The 26,700-nt window shown below is 52.7% G+C and overlaps 1 protein-coding gene across 1 annotated transcript; it reads left to right on the top strand.

Moving 5' to 3' along the window:
• Positions 1 to 1,090: 1,090 nt before the first annotated feature.
• On the top strand, positions 1,091 to 26,700 carry TK2 (thymidine kinase 2). Its single transcript, XM_052656012.1, has 10 exons — positions 1,091 to 1,238; positions 2,110 to 2,147; positions 7,682 to 7,756; positions 9,799 to 9,852; positions 10,427 to 10,516; positions 12,636 to 12,709; positions 20,142 to 20,230; positions 20,800 to 20,879; positions 23,731 to 23,811; positions 24,953 to 26,700. Exons 1-10 carry the CDS (start codon positions 1,091 to 1,093, stop codon positions 25,049 to 25,051), a joined length of 828 nt encoding a protein of 275 aa, XP_052511972.1. The 3' UTR covers positions 25,052 to 26,700.

Below are 26,700 nucleotides of genomic sequence, written 5' to 3'. Positions count from 1 at the left end.
ATCTAATACCTGATAATCTGATCTGAGATGGACCAGATGTCCTAATAATACAAATAAAGTGCACAATATTACAATAATACAAATAAAGTACACAATAAGTGTAACGCACTTCAATTATCCTGAAACCGTCTCCTTCCCTTCCTCCCCAGGGGGGTTGGGGGGGAGGTCTTCCACAAAACGGGTCCTGGGTGCCAAAAAAGGATGGGGACTGCAGATCTAACTAGTGCTGATCAGATGGTGCCTGATTGACTGGAGAGCCAAAACTATAATTAAGTCTTGGTTGGTGAGTGGGGCTTAGCATAAGCGAGTCCTTTGGGTCCTGTTTAGTTTTTTAATAGCTTCCAGAGGGATCTAGCATATTTACAGTCCAGATCCTGGAAATGTCGAAGTTCAGAGAAAACAGCGCTGGCTGTGAAGCAAGATAGATGGGCTTGAATTTCAGCTCCACCCCTTAATGAATGCTTCTGTTTACTTTTTAAAAGTTACCGGTTTCCAAAGATCAGCTCGGCTGGGAGAATGGGAGTGACAGCACCCATCTGTAGGCTTGTTGGGAAGAATAAATAACAGCGTGTGAGTTGTCACTGGTTCCTGGATACAACAGATGCTCAATCAAGCAATCTCCAACAGTTAATTAGGGCTTCCCTTGTGGCTCAGCTGGTAAGAATCCGCCTGCAATACGGGAGACCTGGGTTCGATTCCTGGGTTGGGAAAATCCCCTAGGAAGGGAAAAGTTACCCACTCAGTATTCTGGCCTGGAGAATTTCATGTGTAGTCCATGGGGTGCCAAAGAGTCGGACACGACTGAGCGACTTTCACTTTCAATAGTTAATTAACAAATCAGTCGCTGGTGTTATTGGCCACCCAAGCCCCGAATCTTGCCAAATCATGGGTTCATTCTGCCAGTGTCTGGTTGGCGCGGAGATTTCCAGGCTGCTAAACGGCGAATCCCTTACCTTCTCGGGGGAGGGTGAAATGAGAAGAGGTCTCTTTAAGAGTCGACGGGGCGGGGCGGGGCGGGCTGGGGCTACAGGCTGCGCGCGGAGGCGGGCCCCGTCTCCCGGCTGCGCTCGCGCGGGCCCGCGCAGGAAGAATGGCTGGGCCTGTGGCATCCGGCGGCCGGGCTGTGCTGCTGCGGCCGCTGCGGAGCTGGGCTTTCCGGGCGCTGCGCCGCGATGGGCCCGGGAGCCCCGCTTCCTGCCCAGGGTCGCGAGGGGCGCAGCGTTGGGCCTGGCCTCGGGGTAACGCGTCGCTCAGCTTCCCTTGCAGGCATCCCGGATGCGGCCATCAGCCCCACTCCCTGCCCTTGGCTCGTGGAACCGGCTTGAACCCGAAACCCCTCCTTCCGGGCGCCGGGGTTTCCTTGGGCGGCCTGGGGAAGGGGCGGGGCGGTCGGTGGTAGGTGTTCCGAACCCTGGCCGGCTGTAGCGGGTGGCGCCTTGGGGCTCTGGGCCTATCTCCTATTCGGAGCTGCGGAACCCTCCAAAGAGTGGAAAGAACCTCCTCCCCGAGGGTTTCCGGTGCCATTCCTAGGTCCATTCTTTCGGCCTTGGGGGATGTGCCAGCAAGCGGGCGTGGGGGTGTGGGTTAGGTTCAATGCCCTCCCTTTTCCATTGGGACTGGAGACCCTGCCCTTCAGAAATGAGAGCCCCCGTTGTAGCCAAGTTCTGGAGTTCAGTGGCACCTCAGAACCCGCCGTAGGCTGGGTGGGCCGCGATGTCAGCCCCGGGGCCTGCAGGAGAAACTTGAGTCCTGTGCCGAAGTCCATACCCACTGACCTCTCCCACCTGGGAGCTTCGAGTGGAGGCCACTCTGCGTTTTAACTGGCTTGACACCCATCAGTGAGAGTCATAAATATAAAAAGTGTGGACAATGGAAAGCATAATATACTCTGTGAGCTGAGCACATTGGTGGCCTAGACATGCCAACAGGATCCAGGCGGCAGTTTCAGTTTCAAAGCATAGACAGCAGTGGTGGGTCTGCCTCCCTCCACCGAGGGAGGGTCCCAGGTGTTACTGGAAAACATTTCTAGGCCAGGGAGCAAGCATAACAATGACCAAAGAGTGAGCTATTTAAAATTGCGTTAAAAAATTGGTTTCCTTTCTTTTCTAGATAAAGATAGAGAAAATGAAAAAGAGAAAAAATCAGTGGTAAGTCTCTTTCTAACGTGCACTCTCTCTGGTGTAGGATTATATATGTGTAGTATACACACACACACACACACACGCGCAATACATGTTTTGAGGAGAAGAGTGAAGGAATATGTGCACATAAAAAAAAGAACAAATACAAGGGGATCTCCAGGGATAAAGAGCTGTCCACTCCTGGGCCCCAGGCTCCCTCCCCAGAGACCAGCTCTGTTACCAGTTTCTGGTGTCTCTTTGCTAAGAATCTGCACAGGTAGGAGAATACATGTATTCATAGCCTCTGGGTGAATTTTGACTATTAACTTGAATAGATGAATGATTACAAAGGATTTGTAAAGTGGAAGGTTAGTTTGACTGCTGGTAGGTGACAGCCTGACTGTGAGGGCAGGCCTTCTGACTGCTGCCCCTAGACCACGGATGCTGAGAAGGGTAGGTGAGTGGGCGATCACAAAGAATTCGTGGGGCTCCGTAGACTTGGGTTCCGCCAGTGCAGTGACTTCGAGATGCTAGCTCGGTTGGGGGGGGGGCGGGGGGATTGTGCCTGGTGTGAGGTTGAAGGTCAAAGGAGGGTCAAACTGGACATGCCCATGGTGTTTAAGCCTTTAGCTGGTTGTGATGGAGCAGTATTTTGGTCACCATTGGTCCAGAGGCTCAGGGAACTGCAGATTGGTAGATAATGGCTGGAGAGGGAGTTACTTGGTGGGTGTGGGCAGGAGTACCTTGGCTGGGGTCTGTAGAGGGTGGAAGGTGTGGGCAGGCCCCCTGGGGGTATTTAGGGTGATAGAGAGGGCCTGGGAAGGAGAGTAGTCATATGGAGAGTACTGGTGATGAAAATGCTCGAGATTTATGGAAATTTGTTGAAACTAGACATGGGGTAGGGTATGGCGACAGGCACCACAGCTGAGGGAGGGGTTGGTAAGTCGAGCCAGGTGGGTATTGATTTGTGAGCCAGGCCTGTCCTTGGTGCTTTCTGGGTGTGGTCTGATATCCCCCAGACACACAGTAGATGGTCCATAGGAAGTAGTGTGGAGCTTGCAGTCTGGTCCAGAGCTGCTCTTAATTATACAAATCCTCTGAGTTCCTGTGTGGACCTGGGACTCCCACAGCCTTTGTTGTTAGTGAGCCTGTGGTCTGATGGGGGAGACTGTGAACAGGACAATGGTGGATCTAGAGCCGCAGGGAGTAGGGGCAGAGCTTCTCGAGGATGATGACTGAAGGCAGCCTTGGGGAGTCTTGAGGCCTCCTGGGAAAAGGAGGACAAGGCAAGGCAGGAGTGTTAGAACAGTGAGAACCGCAGGGGCAAGTCACAGAGGGGTAAGAGCCTGAGGTTTGTGGTTGTCCCAGAGAGGTGGCTGGGGAGAGCCTTTGGTCAGGCACAGGGACTGGAGGCAGATCCCAGCACCCGCAGCCACTGAAAGACTTCACCGGATGTGATCTGGTTTACCTCTCAGGAAGAGGTGGTGGACCATAGATAGGGAATAGGGGGCCTGGCTGGGCTGGACTGGAGGTGGAAAGGCCAGCAGGAAGGCTGCTCCCACAAGGAGGGTTGGGGAGGTGTTGTGAGTTGATGGGTGAGGAGAGAATGCTCTGAATGTCTGGGTAGATGGTGTAACCTTTCCTGAAGACAGGAATGGAAACAGAAGCTGTAAATGGGTATTGGGGGAGTGATGAATTGAGGTGCCTATGGGACATCCCATGGGATTGAACTGGACAGGGAATATCTGGGCTGAGCTACAGCTGGGGAGTGAGTCACCGCGCAGAATTACAAAATAAATTCCAAAGTTGGGTTAAAAAGAAGTGACTAATGTTTTCAGGTGAACAAAATATGAACAGACTTTTCCTGAGGGAATTTGTAATGGCTGAGAAACCTATATGCAGGTCAGGAAGCAACAGTTAGAACTGGACATGGAACGATAGACTGGTTCCAAATAAGAGAAGTACATCAAGGCTGTATATTGTCACCCTGCTTATTTAACTTATATGCAGAGTACATCATGAGAAACGCTGGGCTGGAAGAAGCACAAGCTGGAATCAAGATTGCTGGGAGAAATATCAATAACCTCAGATTTGCAGATGACACCACCCTTATGGCAGAAAGTGAAGAGGAACTCAAAAGCATCTTGATGAAAGTGAAAGAGGAGAGTGAAAAAGTTGGCTTAAAGCTCAACATTCAGAAAACGAAGATCATGGCATCTGCTCCCATCACTTCATGGGAAATAGATGGGGAAACAGTGGAAGCAGTGTCAGACTTTATTTTTTGGGGCCCCAAAATCGCTGCAGATGGTGACTGCAGCCATGAAATTAAAAGATGCTTACTCCTTGGAAGGAAAGTTATGACCAACCTAGAGAGCATTTTAAAAAGCAGAGACATTACTTTGCCAACAAATGTCCATCTAGTCAAGGCTGTGGTTTTTCCAGTGGTCATGTATAGATGTGAGAGTTGCACTGTGAAGAAAGCTGAGCGCCAAAGAATTGATGCTTTTGAACTATGGTGTTGGAGAAGACTCTTGAGAGTCCCTTGGACTGCAAGGAGATCCAACCAGTCCTGAGATCAGCCCAGGGTTTTTTTTGGAAGGAATGATGCTATAGCTGAAACTCCAGTACTTTGGCCACTTCATGCGGAGAGTTGACTCATTGGAAAAGACTCTGATGTTGGGAGGGATTGAGGGCAGGAGGAAAAGGGGACGACAGAGGATGAGATGGCTGGATGGCATCACCGACTTGATGGACGTGAGTTTGAGTGAACTCTGCGAGATGGTGATGGACAGGGAGGCCTGGCATGCTGCAGTTCATGGGGTCACAAAGAGTCGAACACAACTGAGCGACTGAACTGAACTGAGCTGAATAAACAGAAGAAAGTGCTCCACCTCCCTAACGGAGAAAAAATGCTTTTGGAAATGGAGTAAGGAAAGCGTGGATCAGACAACGTGGTTCAAGCCTCAGTTGTGCTCTTTAGTAGAGATAGACAAGTCCTTAACCTCTCAGAGCCTGAGTTTTCCCCAACTATGCAAATAATTCTTAGCTGTGATTGTTTCAGGGATCACTGTGACAATGTTGGCAAAGTACAGAACCCACAGGGGCTAACACTGAATGCCTAGTGACAGATATCATTATTCATAATGAATGAAGATTTAGGATGGGATATGCCCAGTATTGGCACAGTATGGTAAAAGGCACATGCTCTTCCATCCATCTTTTTCATTTAGAAAAAAGGGTGTGAATTGAGACAGCATTTTAGAGGGTAATTTGGCATTATCATCAACAGTCATGAAAACTCATATCCTTGGATGCATTGATTATACTCCTAAAAGTCTATTGAAGGGGAATGATTAGAGCCAGTGACAAGGATTTATGTACAAGAAGGCTCACTACAGCACAGTTTATTATATCAAAAATAACACAATTTTATAATAAAAGCAACTGGAGAGAATGTAACATTCAACAGTAGGGATTTCAATAATTCATGGTATATCTTATGTGATGAAATATTATTCAGCCATTCAGAATCACGTTTTTGAAAATACTTAATGACCTAGGAAAGTACACTTTGTAAGATAAAAAAGAAGAGGGTAAAAATATATAAAGTATGATCCAAATGAAATAATATATAAACTGTCTATAGGGGGTAAAGAAGGAAAGAAATTGTTAGTCTGGTTAAAGGAAAGTTGGGAAGTCATAACAGTGGGTATGTATGAGGGAGAGGGAGAGAGAATTTGAGGGGTGAGAATAGAAAGTCTTAATTTTTTGACTATTAGATTAAAATTAAACTGCGTTCCTTTTTTTTTTTTTTTTAAAGAATGGCTTTATTATGTTATGTACATAGCCCAAAATTGACTTGTTTTAAGTTTACAGCTTAATGATTTCTTAGTAAATTTATGGAGCTGTACAATATCACAGTCTAATTTTAGAACATTTCCGTCACTCAGAAAAGAAACTTCATGCCAATTTACAGTCACTCCCCCAGAGCCAGGCAACCACTACTCTGCTTCCTGTCTCTGAGGATTTGCTTTTTCAGGACATTTCCTATAAAATGGAGCCATACAGCATTTGGTCTTTGTGACTAGCTGTTTTCATTTTTCTTATGTTTTGAGGTGCATCCACGTTATTGCGTTTATCAGCACTTCATTTCTTTTTATTGCTGAATGCTGACAGTGCTCCCTCATGTGCATGGATCCCACTTGGTTGAACATTTGGGCAAGTTCCCTTCTTATGGCAGATTTCTCAGGCTCTTTAATAGGATAATATATATTTTGATTCTTCCGGTGGGGGCTTTGGGGCTCAAACTTGTTTGCCTCTGAAAACTTTGATTCTGATTAAACATTTAAATAATGGTTATCTCTGGAATCAGGAGTGATTTTTTTTGTGTGTGTCAGTTCCCTGTATTTCTTATTGTGAGAATGCTTAAAATCTGTTTTCAGAAAAGATGAAATGTTATTATTTAAAAGTAAGGATAGGGAATCCCCTGGTGGTCCAGTGGTTAAAACTCTGTGTTTCCAGCCCATGCGAGAGGCATGGGTTTAATCCCTGGTCGGGGAGCTAACATTCCACAAGCTGTGCAACCCCTCCCGCCCACCAAAAAAAAAATAAACAAGGATAGATGGCACATCACAGCGTCAGTTACAATCATGGGAAGTTGGAATGAAGGCCTAACGACAGAGGAAGGCGGAGGTAAACTTTGGCGCATTCTCCAGAGCAGTGGTGCTGGCTGGCCTTGTGCGCCCATGGCACCGTGAACATCTTTTCTTGTAATTCCCTTTTACTTTCGTCCCCATCTTCACACTTAGGAGCTCAGTGGGAGCTGGGACTGGCTCCTGAGTCCACGGTGCCTGGCCCATGGAAGGCCAGTCCCATGCCTCCAGGTCATCACGGAGCATGGCGCTGAGCTCCCTGTACTGTGCAGCAGCTTCCCACTAGCCATCTGTTTCACACACTAGTGTTTATATGTCAGTGCCACTCAGTTCATCTCACCCATACCTTCCCCATCCTGTGTCCACACGTTTCTTCTGCACGTCTGCATTTCTGTTCCTTCCCTGCAAACAGAGCCATCTGTATCATCTTTCTAGATTGCATACATATGCATTAATATATGACATTTGTTTTTCTCTTTCTGACTCACTGAACGTGCATGTTAGACTCTCGGTCCATCCATAGCACTACAAATGACCCAGTTTCATTCTTTTTTTAATGGCTGAGTAATATTCCATTTGGCCTAGAATCTACGTCTAAGGGATTGAGCTAGGGAAAGGCAGAGCTAGGGTGGCCGAGGACAAGTTGTGGGGTCTGTGGGGTGACAAAAGGGAGCATCTATCCTGGAGGGTGGTGGTCTGGTGGGTCTGGAGCCTGCCACTGGTGGGAAGAATTGAGTTGTTGATTGCTAATAACCGGACCTTGGGGTTTCCTGTGGAGGTTTTTTGTCCACACTGAGCTCTTGGGCTGAACGAGTTACGCTGTTCACCTGAGTGCTTTCCTAGAAATTCGTCCTGATACTCCCCCAGGCACTCACTTTCTGGTCCTAACGTGCATTTGTCTTTTGCTAGATCTGTGTTGAGGGCAATATTGCCAGTGGGAAGACAACATGCCTGGAGTTCTTCTCCAACTCAGCAGACATCGAGGTACGGCTTCCACACTAGGTTTGAAGGAAACTGCAAAAGCTTGGTGGATTCATAAAGGGTGCAAACCAGGCCCTACCCAGCAGAAATGCTGCTGGGGGAATTGAGAATATCCCGTGTAAGAGGAGGGAGGGGCCCCTGGAAAGCGTGGGCCTGGTTTCCCCCAGACTTTGCTCCATGCGCCTTTTTCCTATACTTTGTAACCTCCCACTGTAGTTAGCTGTGAGTATGACTGTATGCTGGATCCTATGAGTCCTCCTCGTGAATCCTCAGACCCAGGGAGGTGGGGCTCTGGGGGCCTCCTGACACACCTGTCCTGAGCAGTGTAACTCTCACTGGCACTCTATTTATTTTTTCAGCCCAGCCAAGTGGCATGCGGCAACTTAATTCCCTGACCAGCGATCGAACCCCTGCCCCTGTAGTGGAAGTGCAGAGTCTTAACCACTGGACCAGGGAAATTCCTCCCCGCTGCCCCCTGGCTTTAGAAGCACTTATATTCTCACTGAAGACCTTGGAGCTAATGAACACCACCACCAACAGCTAATGAGGGTGGTACTCTGTGCCAGGCACTGTGTTGAGGCTTCATGATGATCTAATTGATTTCATCCTTAGAAGAGTGGTCCCTGTGAGGCAGGTCCTACTGTCGCTTCAGCTGCAGAGGAGGAAACAGAGGCTCAGTGAGGTCACATGGCTCGGCCAGAGTCGCCTGGCTAGTGCCTGTGGCGCTGTGTCCCAGCCCAGGCCGTCTGTCCCAGGGCCTGTGCCCTCGTTTGGCTCCACAGCATACAGAAATGTTTTGGCTTTAAGAAGACCACCCTTCAGATCTCAGCCCTGCTCTCTGACCGCCCCAGCTAGGTTACTCTCCCTGGTGGAGGTTCTTCTGGCCCCTCTGGACCCTTATTTTATACTGCTCAGCGTTTGAAAATACGTGCTAACTTTCTGTGACGACCTGATTAATGTTTACTTCCCTAGCCCCTTTAAAGTTGCGTGAAGGCAGGGCTGGGGTGTTTTGCTCTTGCTGTATCCTTGGTACCTAGTGTGGTACTTGACACGGGAGATGCTCAGTGGCTGTTGAGTGACTGTCCCACAGATGGGGCGCAAGTCAAGGCTGCCTCTGTCTCAGCCTCTGGTGAGCCTGAGTGGTACAGCATTTGCTACTCACAGGATAGGAATGGAATGAAGACCCAGAAGAAAGAGAGGAAGGTTGGGAGGGGGCTGGGAATGATTCACAGAGGAAGGGATATTTGAACTGGCTTTTGAAGGGTATGTACGAGTTTTCCATGTAATGAAAGTTGAGGTGAAATAAGTTGAGGTGGGCATACTGGGCAGAACAATAGCATGAGCAAAGGCACAAAGGGGTAAAAGGTGGGGGAAGGTTCCTCCTCAAGGGGCCCATGCATTGCTTTCCTTTGATCTCTTGTGACCTGTGGCACCTGCTCACATGCACTTGAAGATCCCGAAATATCCCCATATATTCTCAAAGTCTTGGCTCCAAGAACACCATTTAAATCCTTTCCAGAACTCACCTGCACAGTTTAGGGAAGCTACTGAAAGAAACATGATCCTTTGCCCATCAGTGTGTCCAGTGCAGAGATCAGAGAGAGGAAATGGAGGCAGAGCTCACTGCCAGGGTCACGGCAGAGCCCCCAGACCAGAAGCTGGGCTCAAGCTGCACGAAGCAGCCTCCCTCCTGGCTTCTCTCACCTCCCTGCCTGCCCTCTGGTGGTCAGTAAGGAACAGGATGGAAAACAGGAGGGGTGGTTGGGAGAACTTCCCTTGCCCCCGAGGAGCCCCCATGGCAGCAGAGGAGGGGATATACTTGTATACGGGGTGGACAGGGTGGGTCTTAGATCCTTTCTGGAAGTCACACCAGAAACCGTGTCTAGATGGAGCTCTGACCTTGCAGGGAGGGTTGCTCCACTGTTTTAGCCCAGCCTGGGTGCCCAGGTCTTGACTCTGTCCCCATCCTACCCCTAACACTCATCCGCCTTCACGGAGCTCAGAACTGAGGAGCAGCCACTCTCTGACGTCTTCTCTCTTGGCAGGTATTAACAGAGCCTGTGCCCAAGTGGAGAAACGTCCGAGGCCATAATCCTCTGGTGAGTGTGTGGTTTCCTGTGTGAACCGCCAGCTTCTCAAGTGTACGGGAACGGCGGTGCTAGTGCACGAGGTGTGTCCTCGCTGTGCACCGGGCGAGGGGATGGGGGAAACGGTGGCAGGTTGATGTTCTGAGGTCAAGGTTCTCTGAGGCCTGGTTGGGCGTGTAAGGAGCCTGGAGCCCTCCTGTCGGCTGTCCCAAACCATCGCAAGTGCTTCGCCCCGGCTCCATGGGGTGGGGGTGGGGGAGCAGTCTCCAGCTGCTTATTCTACCCCGACCCTCTCCTAGAAGAAACCCAGGTCTCCTTGTAGGTTCCCTGGTAAACCTCCAGTTGGGGTTTGCACTTGGCTATGCTCCGGGCTGCTGCAGGCTCCCTCTGAAGCTACCCTATGCACTTTGCCAAGGATGGACCCAGCGAGCAGGGGCCGCAATGTGCCTGTGCTTCTTCCACCTCCTTCCCAGTCAGAAGGCTCAGCTCTGGCTGCTAGAAAGGGATGGGTGGGGTCTGGGTCCACAGTCGGGGAGTCCTGCAGATCCAGCACTGCATTCTCCCCCCACCCCCCACCACCCCGCAGGGTCTGATGTACCGGGATGCCTGTCGATGGGGCCTCACGCTGCAGACGTACGTGCAGCTCACCATGCTCGACCAGCACACTCGTCCGCAGGTACATCTCAGATGCTTGGTTTCAATTTTCTTCAAATGAGAGGCATTTGGTTGCCAGGAAGGGAAACCTTACAAGGAGCTGCTCAGCCTTCTCTGTCTCTGGAGTCCAGGTCTCTGGTCCTGCTGCTCTCTGAGGACCAGGCTTCAGGGCCCCTAGCCCCACCCTCAGCTAGCCAAGAAGTTCTGTGATGCCACATGAGCCCAAGTCTTCATGACCTGCTGGCTCCTGGGCTCAATGCCCTTTAACTCAGTTTTCAAAAGTGTGGCCCCCAGACTGGGAGCTGCAGCAGCACCTGGAGGCTTGTTAGAAACGCATATTTTCTGACCCCATCCTGGACCTGTTGAATCAGAAATTCTGGAGATGAGGCCCAGCAATCTGGGTTTTATCACGCCCTCCAGGTGATTTTAACGCAAGCTGTGTTTGTTTGCATGAGAACCGTGGACCTAACCTTCAGGAGGCCTGTTCACTTTCTTGGCTCAGATTCTTGAGAGAAAGAACCTGATTGGCTCAGCTTGGGTCGGTGTCCAGCCCTGGGCCAATCAGGTATTGGGGCAAATTACCTGGGCACAAAGATGGCTGCTTTGGCCCCTTTCATCAGCTGGGGGGTGTGAACAGGGGCTCTGAGGAGATGCAGATTGGCACCTGTGGTTCAGAATGGCAGCCCAGCCTGGGAGACTGGCTGTGGCGTCTCTCCTTACAGGAGACAGGACATCCACCGGCCAGTGTCTCTTGACACAGCCACTTGGCCGGCGGTTTGATGCAGGGCTGGGCACTTGCAGCCATAGCTCTCATCCTTCTACAAATCTGTGTGTTTTTTAAAATGAAGAAAGATACAAGTAGAACTGTTTGAATTTCTCTCTCTCCAAGTGAGTGAGTGAAAGTCACTTAGTCATGTCCAACTCTTTGTGACCCCACGAACTATACACAGTCCATAGAATTCTCCAGGCCAAGATACTGGAGTTGGTAGCCTTTCCCTTCTCCAGGGGATCTTCCCAACCCAGGGATCAAACCCAGGTCTCCTGCATTGCAGGCGGATTCTTTACCAGCTGAGCCACAAGGGAAGCCCAGAGATCTGTCTAAAAGTTACATGTCAGAGGATCTGAGATTGGTACTCGCCCTACTTTTTCCTGAATGGGCACTCAGTTGCAGACAGAAATTGTGTCTAGTATATCTACATATAATGGGCCATATGTGTGTTCCTCTGTTTAATGAAATGTATCAGGAAGGAGGCAGAGAGAGAGAAAGAGAGATGGACAGACTAGGAAAGAGGATAAAAGAGGGATACATGGGGAGCTACAAAAGATGGGTAGGAGAGAGTTGGAAATAAGGAGAGGATGGAAGAATAGAAAGGAAGATGGATGGACAGATAGGAGAGAGAGGACATGGCTTTGAATCAGGTTGTGGCTTTGAATCGGCCTCTGATTTGTGGGTCCAGGTCCCAGTGGGTGCCATGGGCAGGCTGAGTGAGAGCAGTGTTTGCCCATTCAAGTGTCTGGAGTCAGGGCAGCTCTCCCTTCCCAATGGGACACCATGGACGAAGGGAAGGCCTCGTGGAGGGTCTGAGCCTGCTGGCGGAGAGTGGCGCCATCAGTGTTGTCCTCCCCTGCTGTAGGTCATGGTCCTTTACAGTTGTGAAGGACTGCGTGATCCTCACCAGCCCTGAGTGGAGGCAGGTGTTGGCAGGCCTGCTGCTGGGGTTGCAGAAAGCCACACCCTGTCCTCTCAAAGTTCTGCCTCTGCTTCCGTGGATGCACCTGCTGGGTCATTAATAGTTACCACACTTCACACTTGCCACCACTTTCCCGGGCGTCACTTAGCAGTTTTTCTAGCACTCCCCAAACCCACAGTCCAATAGAGCCTCACCCCTCCCATGAAAAAGGCTGCAGCTCACAGGCTCTCCGCCCCGCCTTGCTGCACTGACCACTGAGCCTCAGGGCGTAGGGAGGGTCCAGGGCCAAGGAGGCTGGACCCACGGTTCTTTGTTGTCCGCCCTCACCCCTCCCCGGTGGCGTCTCAGTTCTGTATTCAGCATAGACCAGAGGCAGGGGAGCAACAGTCATTGTTCAGGCTTCCTGACCTTCCTGCCTGAGTTTAGTAAATAACATTTATTTTCTTTTAGATGTTGCCTGTACGGTTGATGGAGCGGTCAATTCACAGTGCAAGATACGTTTTTGTAGAAAACTTGTACAGAAGGTATTGTAGTTTGCACAATCGATAATTTATTCAACCATTAAACTTTTCGAAATAAAATTGGACTCATTTACCAATTGACAGATACATGGTATAGCAACCAACCATACTGATGGCTCCACTGTCCAGGGAGGGCAGCCTGGCAGCTCTGCTGACCTTGGCTGGGCTTGATGACACATCCAGGGGTTGGCAGGTCTGGGGTGGCCCGGGGAGGGTGACTGGGGTGACTCATCTCTCATCTGCTTGCTGATCCTCTCCTGGGACTGGTGAGCCAGCCTGGGCATTCACTTCCCATGGTGATGGCCAGAGGGCAGAAGCGCTGGTTTTTTCTCAGGTCTCGACTTCATGTTGGCTGACCTCCATTGGCCAAAGCAGGTCACACCAGCTGACCCCAGTCTGAGAGGGGGCAGGGCCCTTGTGGGTTATGTAGCAGAGTGGGACAAGACATGGTGGGGTGGAGAGTCAGAGAGAGTAGAGGCGTCAGTCTAGCACGGTGTGCGTGGTACTTGTTGCGATTTCACTTGAAGATGTCTTCTGTCCTCACGGGAGCAGACTCCACCACACAGACATGGCTGGGCGCCCTCAGGGCTGCAGCCTCAGAGGTGTGGGGCCCTCCGCTCCTGTGCTCAGTTGTTTGCTGATGTTTAGGGGTCTTGGGGGAAATGGGCTGCAGGCTGGGGTCCGAAGTTTCAGCTTCTTCCCCGCCCCTCCCTTTCTGGTAGCTGTGTGCCTGCTCCCCTCTCCTTGCCATCTCCCGCATGTCACTGCCTCCTACTGCCTTGAACTTCACCCCTCTCAGAGCTGGTCTCAGTATCTTGCTTCTACTCTGTACACCCTAGTTCCCTGGTTCTCCCGCCTACAACTGTGGTCCTGCACATCGCCTCTCCCCAGCCTCCCCAGCCCCCTTGTCCAGATGGGTTGAGCCTGTTACTCTTTTCTTTTTTTAAATTGATTAATTACTTCTTGGCATGTAGAATCTTTAGTTGCAGCATGCAGACTCTTAGTTGCAGCATATGGGAACTAGTTCCCTAACCAGGGATTGAACCCAGGCCCCCTGCATTGGGAGCATGGAGTCTAAGCCACTGGACCACCAGGGAAAATCACTTCTTTCTGTTGGTTTCCTTCATAGTATTTAAGACAACTTCTAATTAGGTTGAACGATATAAAATTGTTAAAACTTGACCAACTGTGACCTATAAAAATGGCAGTTTCATGCAGTTTAGCTTAGTATACACGTACTTCTTGTCTGTCACACGCCCCACCAACTGGACTGTAAGCTCCTTGAAGACAAGGAGCATGTCTGATCTGCTGGCCTAGCTGGGACCCAGCACAGAGCTGGCACTTGGGTGACACTTGTCAACTCCTGCTGGGTGTCGGGACCTGAGGCAGGTCTTTGGTCTCCAGCCAGACTTGTCCCCCAGCCGTTTCTCACCCCTTCCTCTGAGGGGTCCATAAAGGCTTCTCCCTGGGTCCTGAGCTGCCGACGATTCATCCCCTCCAGGCCACCTCAGTGCTGTGGGGTCGGGGTGGGCAGCCAGGGCAAGTCCTGACTGGGCTTTGTCCTTCATCCTCAGAACTTTCTTGTGGGCTCTGCCCTTCCGGCAGGCAGCGCTTCTGCTGCTGGAGCCCCGTGTGTGCCTGGCTGCCTGGGTGTCCATGGAGCAGGGGTGTCCACTGCTGGGTTTACACAGCTCTTCGCTCTGCTCTGGGGCTGCCACAGGGAGGACGGGCAGAGGAGAGGAACGAGGAGGACGAGGGAGCCCCTCCAGTGGTCACTTGCGGTTTTACTCATCTTCTGCCCTCACTCGAGCAGACTCCCTCACACAGGTGTCGCTGGGGGCGGGGGCGTTTGGTGTCCCTGGGCGTTTTGCCCCTGTGGCTTCCTCGGGGCCTCACCTGGACCTTTGGGGTTGTGAAAGCAAGAGCCCAGTCTTGTGAGCGGCTGTGTGGGGCGTGGGGGGAGGCGGCCCGCCGAGATGAAAGGTCTTCAGGGGCAGGGTTTCCTCATTTGCCTGCACCACCTGCGGTTTCTTCATTTCGTGTTTGTGGCTTCAGAGTTTGGTTGCTGGGGTGTTTGTTGTAGTCCCCTTGCGCTCAGGGTCTCTGGGTGTCTTCCACGCTCAGGGTTTTCTTTCTGCAGGCTCAGTCAACAGCATTCTGGCCAGAGCTAAAGAAGTGATGACAGGGAGGAAGGGTAGAAACCCAGCTTCTCTCCAGGCAGTGGGCCTTCCCAGTGAAGTGGTCCTGTGAGGGTAGATGTGTGGAGAGGTTTCGCCTCCTCGCAAATACAGACTACCATCACTGTGAGCCTAAACCAAGTGACATCTAGAGCTGGGTTTGACTGAATCCTTTGCTCATACCCAGAATAGGATGTTGCGGTTCCCCCCCCGGGGGAGTTTGACTCGGTGCTGGGAACCACAAGATGGCTTGTGTGGGATGTCGGCTCCTACCTGGGAGCTTGTGTGGGGACGGCCCTTACTGCTGCCCCTTCAGCCTTGGGGTTGATCCCTTTCTCAGAAGCCCTGGCAGCCTTGGCTTGGAGTCTGGAGGGACTGGGACGGAAGGAAGTAGGACAGGCCTGGCCTTGCTGATTGCAGTTGCAGGCCTGAGTGCCCAGAGAAGCCCACAGACTGGAATTCTAACCCTGAAAGCAAAATGTCTGGAGGGCCCTTCTTAACTTTTGGGCCTGGGACAATTGAGGAGCTCCCCTGCGGAGAAACCCGCCTATTCGGCCCCCACCCCCACCCCAGCGGCTTTGGGGTGGGCAGAACGTGCAATTATGCCACCAGGGGTTAATTGGCAACGAGGAAGATTCTGGTTCCACAATCTCCTTAAAAACTTAAAAGACCCAAAGAACTTCTGAGATGTGGGCAACTGCTGGAATGAACAGCTGAAGGTGGAGAGGAAGACTCGGCAGTTAAGGCGGCCGGGCAGGCCATTGTGTGGCCCGGCCCCGTGGGCGGAATCATTGAACACACAGGTTTTACAGGATTGCCTGGTTGGCGTTTTCAAAGAGTATAGAGGGGGACCGAGTGGGGCCCAGCTGGGGAAATGACACACTGACTCACCTGGGGCTGGGGGTCAGGGACATCCATTAAGGCCCGGTGTTTGGAACAGCAGGCAGGTCGTCCCACCATCCCAGTGGGCCCTGGGCTTGGGCTTCTCCTTACTCAGTCCCAAGTGGGCACTCACTGCCTGGGTCACAGGCCTGAGAGCTGTGGCTTTCCTCAGGCAGAGGCCAGAGAGACACTGGATATGCCCTGGGACATGGGAGGCGGGGGCGAGTGATGCAACTGGGGACATGTGGGTTTGGGGGCCATGGTGAGCCAGGCTTTCTCAGGCAGAGTTAGGCCAGTCTTCTCTGGGCCTCAGTTTTCCTCATCTATAAATTGGGGCGGACATTGACTGCACAAGGTCTTGTAAAGTAAGTAATGTGTACAGGAGGCTGGCATTTGAGTCTGATTTTTGTTTTAACCTGTGCTGTGCAAACCAGGGGCTCTCTGGACCTCAGGGGGAAGGTGGCAGCCAACTGTGCCAAACAGACCAGTCAGCAGTTTTCCTGTGGACCCAGGACCTCAAATTTTACTCCTTGGGATCAGGGGAAGGCACGGTGAAACCCCTTCAGCTCACCAGTGGTGGGTCTGCGGAGAGGCTTACCCACTCCGTGTGTTCTGCGGAAATAAAAGCAGTGCCTCAGGAGTGGTTCAGGGCGCCGCATTCCTGAGGCAGACACAGGAGGAGCTGGGCAGACTCCCAGGAGGAAAACTAGATACAGGTAAAACAGTGCCTGCTGCCTGAAATCCCCCAGAATCACGGGAGCCAGCTCCCATTTCCTCATTCAGCCCAGCCAGCAGCCAGTGGTCCTGGAGCCCTCAGCAGATGGCTCCTGGCAATCTTGGAAGAGGTTTCCGGATCCTGCCCTCAGGGAGGCTGCCCTGGAGCCACCTGCATAGAGGACCTCCAAGGAGAGTTTCGGGAAAGGAAGCCCTGCTTTCTCTGTCTGCCCTCAGCCCTGGTTCGCCTGGGCCACCCAGGAGGTGTCCTGAGACCCCCCTGGAGCAGCAGCTCTCAGGCCCCAGAGACCCCTCAGGAATGAACCCCATCCCCATATCTCCATGTGCCTCCCTGCACACGTGCACTTCTGTGGTGTCAGTCGGTTTGGTTTTAGTTAGGACTGTGCTATGTGTGTCCTGAATTGTGACTCAGTTTGGTGGTCACAGCTAAGGGGATCCTCCCAGCTGTGGGATTTCACAGAGCCTCGCAGACAGTGGTGAAGTCCTTGGGCAGTCTGACACCAGACTGTCGAGTGTCAGTGATGTGGGAGACTGTGGGGTGGCCTTCCCTCTGCGCTGCCCACTGCCCCGCCCTTGAGTTGCCAGTCTGCTGTGTCCCCCAGGCCCTGTGTTTGGTGGAGGGGGTGGGGCTGATCAGCAGCTTCCTTTTTGCAAATCTTCTTATGCTTGGAGTCAGCTTTGCTCCCAAGAAGGAAAACATGTCAAGAAGAGGGGTGTGGTGCTTTGAATATCAAATACTCTCAGCTGCAGCTAACTGCAGCCCAGCTCGGAGTAGCGTGAACATTGAGGTTGTTACCGGCTGTCTTAACATTAGACTTGGAGGTTGGTTTTATTCAGTGGCCCTCGTGCTATTTCTATTGGAAGCACAGATGCTAAAGCTGAATCTCCAATACTTTGGCCACCTGTTGCAAAGAGCTGACTCATTGGAAAAGACCCTTATGCTGGGAAAGACTGAAGGCAAAAGGGGAAGGGGGCAGCAAAGGATGAAATGGCTGGATAGTATCACCGACTCATTGGACATGAATTTGAGCAAACTCCAGGAGATAGTGAAGGACAGAGGAGCCTGGCGTGCTGCAGTTCACAGGGTCACAAAGATTCAGGCACGACTTAGTGACTGAACAACAGCCGCAGAGTGCTGTTTCTCTGTGGTTCAGCACTCTCTATCTTGTTTGTGTCAATATATGATTCCCTCTTGGTGACAAAACGGCTGTGGCAGAACCGGGCTTCTCATCTGCTGGCCACAGGGTGGGTATCTTGTCAGTGCTTTCCTCTAAGAGTGAGGAAGCCTGGTTATCATAAACCCCAGCAAACCCTCCTGTCTCACTGCTCAGGTTGGGCCCCTGTGACCTTGGCCAGGGGAGAGCATATCTCCGAGACCAGTAGGTCTGCCCTGAAGGTAAATGCTCAGGCCTGTGGGATGGACCCTGAATAGATCATGGGTTACTTTTAAGGAGATAGGAAAAAAGAATTGGGGGGTGGGCAGCCATACCAGCGTGGCAGTCTTGGAGGAGAGCCTGTGATCACAAAGTTGGTACCTCTACTACCTGACTTTCAGTCCCCTCTGCAGTGTCCCAGGACTTCCTCCCTCCCGCCTCCCCTTCGAAGCCTCCCCCACTCATTCAGGGTGGGGGTCCTCACCCTGCTCGGTGCTGTGCTTAGTCGCTCAGTTGTGTCCGAGTTTGCCTCCCCATGGACTGTAGCCCGCCAGGCTCCTCTGTCCATGGGGATTCTCCAGGCAGGAATGCTGGAGTGGGTTGCCATGTCCTCCTCCAGGGGATCTTCTCAGCCCAGGGATCAAACACAGGTCTCCCGCCTTGCAGGTGGATTCTTTGCCATCTGAGCCACCAGGGGAGCCTGCTGGTACCCCAGCCCCCACCCCCGGCAGTGCGCAGTCTTCTGCTGCTTGGGCAGGCGCAGCTCTTTCACCCTGAGGGCGTCAGCTGGACTCAAGCGCTAGAGGAGGAGCCCCCCTCCAGTCTCTGCTGTGCTCTGTCGCTTGGGCCCCCGGGCAGGGCTGCTCAAGCCTGTCATCTCCAGAACGCCTCTCTCCATGCCCGCCCTGCCCCCTGCCCCAGGTGGGAGTCCGTGCCCAGCATCTGGCAGCAGGGCAGCGGGTGGGGAGTGGGGCAGGCTGCTGCAGACCACCCTCTCTCCCAGGCTCTTCTCCCACCTCCCCTTCTTTAGTCAACAGTGAGAAGCTCCCCCAGCTACACACAGCTCAGGCACCTCTACTCGCCTGTAGCTGGCCTTGTCATCCCCAGTTTGGGTCCATCCAAGATGATGGTCAAGACTGGTGGAGGACGTTGAAAGGCCGAATTCCTCTCTTGGTCTGTTTCCTCCAGCTGCTGCCCCTACCTCCACCTCTTCCATGCTCATTTCCACCAGGGCAGAGGACAGACGCTGGGTCTGTCTCTCTCTCAGGCATTCTTTCTTAGCATAGCATTTTATTTTTTTAATTATTACTATGGTTTTTTAATTTTTTTGGCTGAGAAGTGTGGCATGTGGGATCTTAGTTCCCTGACCAAGGATCAAACCCACGCCCCCTGCACTGGAAGCACAGAGCCTTAACCACTGGACCGCCTGGGAAGTCCCCTTCCTTTCTTCTTTTCCAGTTATCACATTAAATATGTAGTAATTCTTACCCCCATTCTGTTCCCTGATTTGAGAGCTGCTGTTGCTAAGTCGCTTCAGTCATGTCCGACTCTGTGCGACTCCATAGACGGTAGCCCACCAGGCTCCCCCGTCTCTGGGATTCTCCAGGCAAGAACACTGGAGTGGGTTGCCATTTCCTTCTCCAATGCATGAAAGTGAAAAGTGAAAGTGAAGTCGCGATTTGAGAGCTAGTATGCTGTGAAGTTTTAGAAAATACAGAAAGGGATAAAGAAACATTTCCAATAGTCCTACTGTTCAAAGAAAAGCTGTGTTAACATCCTGGTGGTTTTTTTTCCAATCTTCTTTCAGAATGTGTGGATGAACACTCTTGATAACACGGTTGGGTCATGCCGTATGCAACAGTTTTATATCCTACTGTTCTCACTGAATGATGAGCACTTGATTCTGAGCGTTTTCCATGTCATAAAGTATTATTTTATGGGATCATCTTTCAGTGACTGCATGGTTTTTCTGTTACATAGATATACCATGATTTAGTTTTTCATTATTTTTCAAAGAATGCTACAGTGGGCATCCACTATCATGTCCATAAAATACATTTCTAAAGGTGAGACGGGTTTGCTACTCCCCCTCCCAGCCTGGGCGCTGTCCCTGTGCTTTGGGGACAGGCTTTATAGCCCCTTCTTGGCTTAGAGTTCACATCCTGAATTTCCCCCCTCAGGTAGTGCCACGACACTTGCTGCATTTTATTGAGTTGACCAGAAAGCTTGTTTGGGTTTTTCCATGAGGTGTCACAGACACAAACTTATTGGCCAACCTGGTACCACGAACCGTCCCAGGGATCGGGAGGTTGGAGGTGCTTAGGGTCCCTGTCGTCACTGCCCGCCCAGTGTCTTGTGATCACACTCTGCTTTGGTGCCCCTGGCAGTGCCCTTTCGGCAGAAGCCATGCCCAGGTGTTCTGGGGGGAGTGACGTAGTCCAGGAGCTATCTCGTAGGAGAATAAAACCCTCACAACTCTCGTTGCAGTGGGAAAATGCCCGAAGTGGACTATGTGGTCCTGTCGGAATGGTTTGACTGGATTGTGAGCAACATCGACGTGTCCATTGACTTGATAGGTGAGACAGCCCCTCCCGGGCCTCCCTCCCCTGGGCCCACCGAGGATATGCTTGGCTGGGCCCCCAACCAGCAGGGGTGGTGGGTGGGGCCCTCTCCATAGGTGATTCTTTCTTGTGTTAACTCAGCCTTCTCCCCAAGGGCACGCAGAACCAGGCTTCTGGTTCCTCCTGGAGAAGCCCATGTTTCTCAAACTGCTTTCCCCTGGGTCTGCTGTGATGTGATGGGTTTTTCTTAGTTCATGAGAGAGAGAGGAGGGACAGAACCCGAACGGTTACTGAGACCAGCCGGGTGCTGGGCCCTGTGCTAAGCTCTTGTCTACACACGGGACTTCATTCAGCCTTACAGTGACCCTGCAGGGCTCGTGACACAGGAAGACAGTGGAAGTCGCCGCGAGGGTCAGATGCCTGTCTGGCCGCACAGCTGCTCTGCGTCCCCTGCTCAGCACTGCGGGCAGATGCTTCTCTGCACGCCCTGACCCTGTGCCTTCCTTCCTCCCACCCTTCACTTTCACTTCCAAGCTTTGAATGGAGCAGTGAAAACCACATGTATATGTATTTTTAAATCTCAGTTTATCTCCGGACCACTCCTGAGACCTGTTACCGGAGGCTGAAGATGAGGTGCAGGGAAGAGGAGAAGGTCATCCCACTGGTGAGAGGCCCTCTACCCTGGGAAAGGGACTGCATCCCAGCCTGGCCCCACCCTCTGTGAGGTCATCGTGCCCTCGTCGCAGGGAGAGAAATAGGAACTGAACATGTGGGAGGGCGAACTCTGACTTCCTCTGAGGTTGGAGACCCTGTGCGTGTCCGAGTCCACTTCACTTCTTATGCCCCTGGACTCAGTGGTGGGCACTGCCATGCTCAGAGCTGTCCTTCTCTAGTTCCTGCCCGGGTGTCCCCAGGGCTTGTCCAGTCCACCCCTGAAGATGGCATGCCTTTGTGCCCTCTCACCCCCAGACCCTCACTATGATGTGTCCGCTTGCTCACTTCTGCATCTCCAGGGCTTGGCACTGTGCCCGGCAAGGAGGTGGAACTCACTGGTATTAGTCCAGTCCCTCGCCCTTCCAGGTGCTGGTTCAGGGCCATGTCGACTCTAGTCAGGCTGTCGCTACCGGCTTGCACCGCTCTCCTGGCCTGGCCCCTCACTATTCACATCCCCCAGAAATCCAGCCCCAATACGGCTGCTCGGCGAGGTGTCTAATAGAGAACACCATGCATACGGTTCCCTAGCCCCACCCCCTTGGTGCCTCGCCACTCTCTAGGTTACAGTCCTCACTTGTAGCATGCCATCCGGATCCTGCGTGATGGGCTTCGTCCCCTTCCACTCCCCGCCTTTTCATGCCGGACACACACACACACACAGACCCACACACACACAGACACACACACACACAGACACACACACACACACAGACACACACACACACTCTTTCCCTACGTGAAAGTGGTTCAGTTGTGTCTGACTCTTTACAACCCCATGGACTGTACAGTCCATGGAATTCTCCAGGCCAGAATACACTAGAGTGGGTAGCTGTTCCCTTCTCTAGGGGATCTTCCCAACCCAGGGATCAAACCCAGGTCTCCTGCATTGCAGGCAGATTCTTTACCAGCTGAGCCACCAGGGAAGCCCCCTACCATGGAGTTACACACATGTGTCTTTGCATAGCAGTTTCTTTTGCCTTCCAGGTTCAGCTCAGGTATCACCTCCTCCAGGAAGCCTTCCCTGACCTTCCCTTTGTTATGCTTCCCCAGCCTCTGTGCTTTATTATGGTCACAACCCTTAGGACAGATATTCTGAAACTTTTATGTGTTTGTTCCCCATCCCTTACAAAGCTACCACAAACCTTTTCAGATTAGATCTTACCCCTTCTGCATCCCTCACATGTGTCCCAGGGCTTGGCACCTTGGGGTTGCTCAGTTAATATTGAACTGAATGTCCTGTGTGAATGCCATTGGAGGTGAACAGACAGGCTGGGCAACCACTTCCTGGGATGATATGGGAGTCTGAGCTCAGGGTGAGCTAGACTGGGGTCTAGACAGCCAGTCCAGCTCCAGAGACCTGCCTGGGCACCAGGAGGGTAGATTCCAGCCATGAAGTCGCAAGCCTTGGTCTGAGCAACTTCTTTGCAACCTGGAGACAGGAGTGATAGAGGGAGGGTGTAACGCGGTGGGGCTGGACTGTGCTGGCCAGGGCATGGCAGCTCTGTGCGGTGAGCCAGATGTTTGGAAGAAATGACAAGGCTGGAGTCCTCCCAAGTCACTATCCAGAGCGTTGTCTTAATGGTTTTGACAAGGCCTGTAGACCTGTCTGTTGCTGCTGAGAACCCGCGTGTGGATTAAGAGGCAGCAGTGCGTTTTACCTGAGAGCCTCGGGGCTGGGAGCAGGAGGTGTTTGCTGGCAACCAGCCTGGGCCTCCCTGATAGCTCATTTGGTAAAGAATCTGCCTGCAATGCAGGAGACCCCAGTTCGGTTCCTGGGTTGGGAAGATCCCCTGGAGAAGGGAAAGGCTACCTACTCCAGTATGCTGGCCTGGAGAATCCCATGGACATAGACCATGGTGACACAGAGTTGGACACGACTGAGTGGATTTCACTTTCACTTTCAGTGTGCCACTCAGTCCTGCCAAGGTTGCCTTTGAGGCAGGGCTGAGCCTGTTTTCCTTTGAGTCTCACCTTGTCTGCCAGCTGAAGTTGGTCCTGAAGGCTTCGAGGATCCATAGGTTATGAGTTGCCTGTTGGGGTGGGAGCAGCCGAGCGGGGCTCCTGGGCCAGTGAGGGCCGCCGCAGTCCTCTTGGTGGGATGGATGGAGGGAGGGTTCAGAGGCTTCCCAGGCCCCCATGCAGTCATGATGGCCCGGTTGATGGGGAGGTGGCAGAAAACGAGACCAGCCGGGTAGGAAGGTGTGTCTGAAGTGCCAGTGGAGCCGAGTATGCTGAAGGGTGGCCATTTTTTTCTTTTTAAATAACTATTCTGTTTTTTAAAATTGATTAGTGATTTTTGGCTGTCTGGGTCTTTGTGCTGCTGCGAGCAGGCTTTCTCTAACTGCAGTGAGTGGGGGCTGCTCTTGAGCTGTGTGTGGGCTCCTTACAGTGGCTTCTCTTGTTGAGGAACATGGGTTCTGGGGCTCGTGGACTCCAGTAGTTGCAGCACGTGAGCGCAGTAGCTGCGGTGCACGGGCTTAGTTGGCCTGCGGCATGTGGGATCTTCCCCTGACCAGGGATCGAACTGGTGTCCCCCGCATTGCAAGGCAGATTCTTAACCACTAGACCACCAGGGAAGCCCCTGGAGGGACACTTCGGACTTGTGCGGTCGGGGCTGGCCAGCGGGGTGCTTGGCTGCATTCAGCCTGGCCCACCTGAGTCAGGCTGGCTGTTGCAGGCTCCTTTGTCCAGGGTGGTGCTCTGTGTTCACTGACCTTCCCTCACCTGCCTGAGCCCCCCAAGGCGAGAGGTTTGCCCCCCTCCCTGCTCCTGACAGCTCTTGTGTTCCCCACCCTCCACAGGACTACCTGGATGCTATTCACCACCTGTACGAGGAGTGGCTCATCAAAGGGAGCCTTTTCCCCGTGGCAGCCCCCGTTCTGGTAAGTTCCCCTGAGGGGGCAAAAAAATTCTCTAGAAGGAGGAATGACCCATGGGCATGCCGGCCAGTCTGCAGACTAGGGAAGCAAGGACCAAGTCCCTCAGAGCTGGAGAATTTGAGAGAAGGAAGCAGGGAGGGTGGAAGGGACCCTATCTCTCAGTTCCCTTTCTGGATTGAGTCTTAGTGAGCTGAACACACCTGGGAGAAGGTGACCTGTCCCAGTGTCACTACACCCGTGACACAGTAGCATCTCACTTATCCAGCATCATCCCTAGAGGAATGTTCCAGGTGGCCAGAGCCCCTGGACCTGGGTTTTGGCCTTAACTGCTTGGGATGGTGGTCTTCCTGATGCACCTGTCCGTCCTCCAGGGGGTGGCTGGCCCAGAATCTCATTGCACCTTTTCATGGTGACCCCGGGCATCCAAAGGAACGCCAGTTGCTGTTCTGGTCTGTCACACAGGGATGCCCTTAGGAGGTGCTGAGGTGTGTAGGACTGTTTGCCTCGGACTGCTAATGCCTTTGAGCGCCTGTGCTTTCCCCTTACGCACCTTCTCCTGCTGACACTCACCATTTCTAACTGTTCGATGCTTCTGCCCAGTCAGTGTTTCCCTGCTTCCCTTGCCCTCATTTTCTGACTTGCTCCTGCTCAGAGTTTCTCCAGGCAGGCAGATGGGTCCTGTGAACTGTTCGGAGTGTGTGAGCAGCGTGGGAACCGAGGGAGGGCTGTGCACCCACTAGTGTGCCTGGCCTTGGGGACATCTGTCTGGGCTGCTCACACACTGTGCTCATGGCTCTTCCAGGCAGTGAGGTTGCTGGAAAGTGAGATCTTACTCTACTGGATTTTTCTAGAGAGTTTATTTTTTCCCCTCTTTATAGAAAAGTAGGTGATAGAAAATGATGAGAAAAAAATGCATTCTCAGATGACTGTCCTGGGTTCTTAAGTGAAAATACGGTTGAGAATGTGGATTGACCTAGAACTGGTTGTAGCTTGGTCCCGACCTCCTCGTTCTCCTGCCTGTGACCTTGGGCTTCTGCGCCTTTCCCTGCCTCATCCTGCCTGCCTCTGTCTGTCTCTCTTTCTGTGAAGGGAGGAGGATGTTGAGGTCAGGTGCAGCCCTGTGACCCCTGTGTTTCATTTCCAGGTGATCGAGGCCGACCACAACATGCAGAAAATGTTAGAACTCTTTGAAAAAAACCGGCACCGAATCCTAACTCTGGAGAATCGGAAGCGTGGTCCATAGGATAGGAGAGATCATGCCCGAGAAATGCCTGCTGCCACCAAGTTAGCTATTAGGAGCAGTTTGGAAAACTCCACTCTCAGGAGGGCTTTGTATCTGCCCACAGTTGTCTTCGTCCTGGCCTTCTCTCCTTTCCCAGTGTCTTCATCCTGGGATCCTGGGCCTCGTGGGTAAATGGGACCAATGGGTTTGCCATGCCCTCTGGTGGCACAGCCTTGCATTCCCCGGGTGCGTCTCCTGGTGGTTTCCCACCGCTGGGTCCTTCTAGGCTAGGGAAGTTCCGCCTGACTTGTGCTGGGCTCATGGTCTCTAGCCCTTCAGGCCATCCCGGAGGGTGAAGTAGTGGTCTTCCATCCCAGGGGAGGAAGTTGAAGCTCAGACAGACTAAGAGGCTCCCCGGGGCCACACAGCCAGTGACAGTGGAGTCAGCACCGTTCAGACTCCTGTGACTCCCAGCCCAGCTCTTGCCCCAGGCTGCCTCACCCCAGAGCCCCGCCTTGCCTACTGGGGACCCTCAGACACGCGAGGGGAGGGCTAGCTGTGTGTGCAGCTGGCATCATCACTTTCTCATGCTTTGAGCTGTCCTTGAGGGCAGTTGGCGTTTCTTGACTTTCACAAAATTGTGCCATGTTTGGCTTGAGCCCAGGGTTCATCCGTTCTCTAGCGTGAGGCTGATATGGTACTTACCACCTCGTCAGGGCTTCCCCGACTTAGGAGAGGTATGCACTGGCTCCTGAATGGTGCTTGGTCTCCTTGGTGACAGAGGTCATGCTTGAGCGGCTGCTGATGACCTGTCAGGGCAGTGGCTTGTGGCCCCCGGGCTGGTGTGCCCAGTGTCACGCTGGGGCAAGGGGCTTCCAGCCTGGCTTCTGAGGCTCCCTCCCTCCTTAGTGGCTTGCATGATGAGCTTCACCTTTGGAGTTTCTCTGAGTTTGTGGCCCAGGGGAGTGACACCAGTGGCCTTAAGTCTTTTTGAAATGTTTTTCCATCCAAGGGGACATCGCGGGCCACAGACTGTGAACCATCTTTATTAGCTCAGACTGTCTTAGCTGTGTTCAGCTGTAACAGTGCATCAAAGGCACAGCTGTCTCCTGAGTCAAGTAGCAGCAAGAGACAGGAAGAATATTCTCTCCGAGGACAATCTGGACGGGAAGGATGGGGCTTGCAAGCAAAGGCTCTTGGAGCACTGGAGCTCCTGAACTTCGGAGGTGGCTGGAGAGAGCTTCCAGAGGCCGTGTGCGGACGTGGGGGTGCGGATTGATCATGAACTTGGGGGAACAGGCCTCGGCCTCTCCTGAGTGGTGGTCGGTGTGCCTGAAGGTTGGAAGGCCTCGTCTTGACCTCCATGTGAGTGAGGCACGTGTGCACGCAACTCACTGATGTAAGTTGGTGACAGGTGCCCCTGGTGGCCCGGGCCCAGAGGCAGCGCTCGGAGGGCAGCACTCTGCCTCCTGGCCCTTCGTGGAGGGACCAGTCCTGGGCCAGTTGCACAGGCGGGGATGCGTCTCAGCCTAGACGCCAGTGATGGACCAGCAGGAACCACGGCCGCTGCTACCAGCCACCTGGACATGCCGGGACCAGCTTTGGGACTTTGCAGACGAATGGTCCAGTTTTCCCCACAGCTCAATTTGAGCATCTGTACTGGGGGGAAA

The sequence above is a fragment of the Budorcas taxicolor genome, chromosome 18 (genome assembly GCF_023091745.1).
Source record: "Budorcas taxicolor isolate Tak-1 chromosome 18, Takin1.1, whole genome shotgun sequence".
NCBI classification, from domain to species: Eukaryota; Metazoa; Chordata; class Mammalia; order Artiodactyla; family Bovidae; genus Budorcas; species Budorcas taxicolor.
The sequence above is the reverse complement of the archived record's forward strand: the minus strand, read 5'-3'. Positions and strand labels throughout refer to the sequence as shown.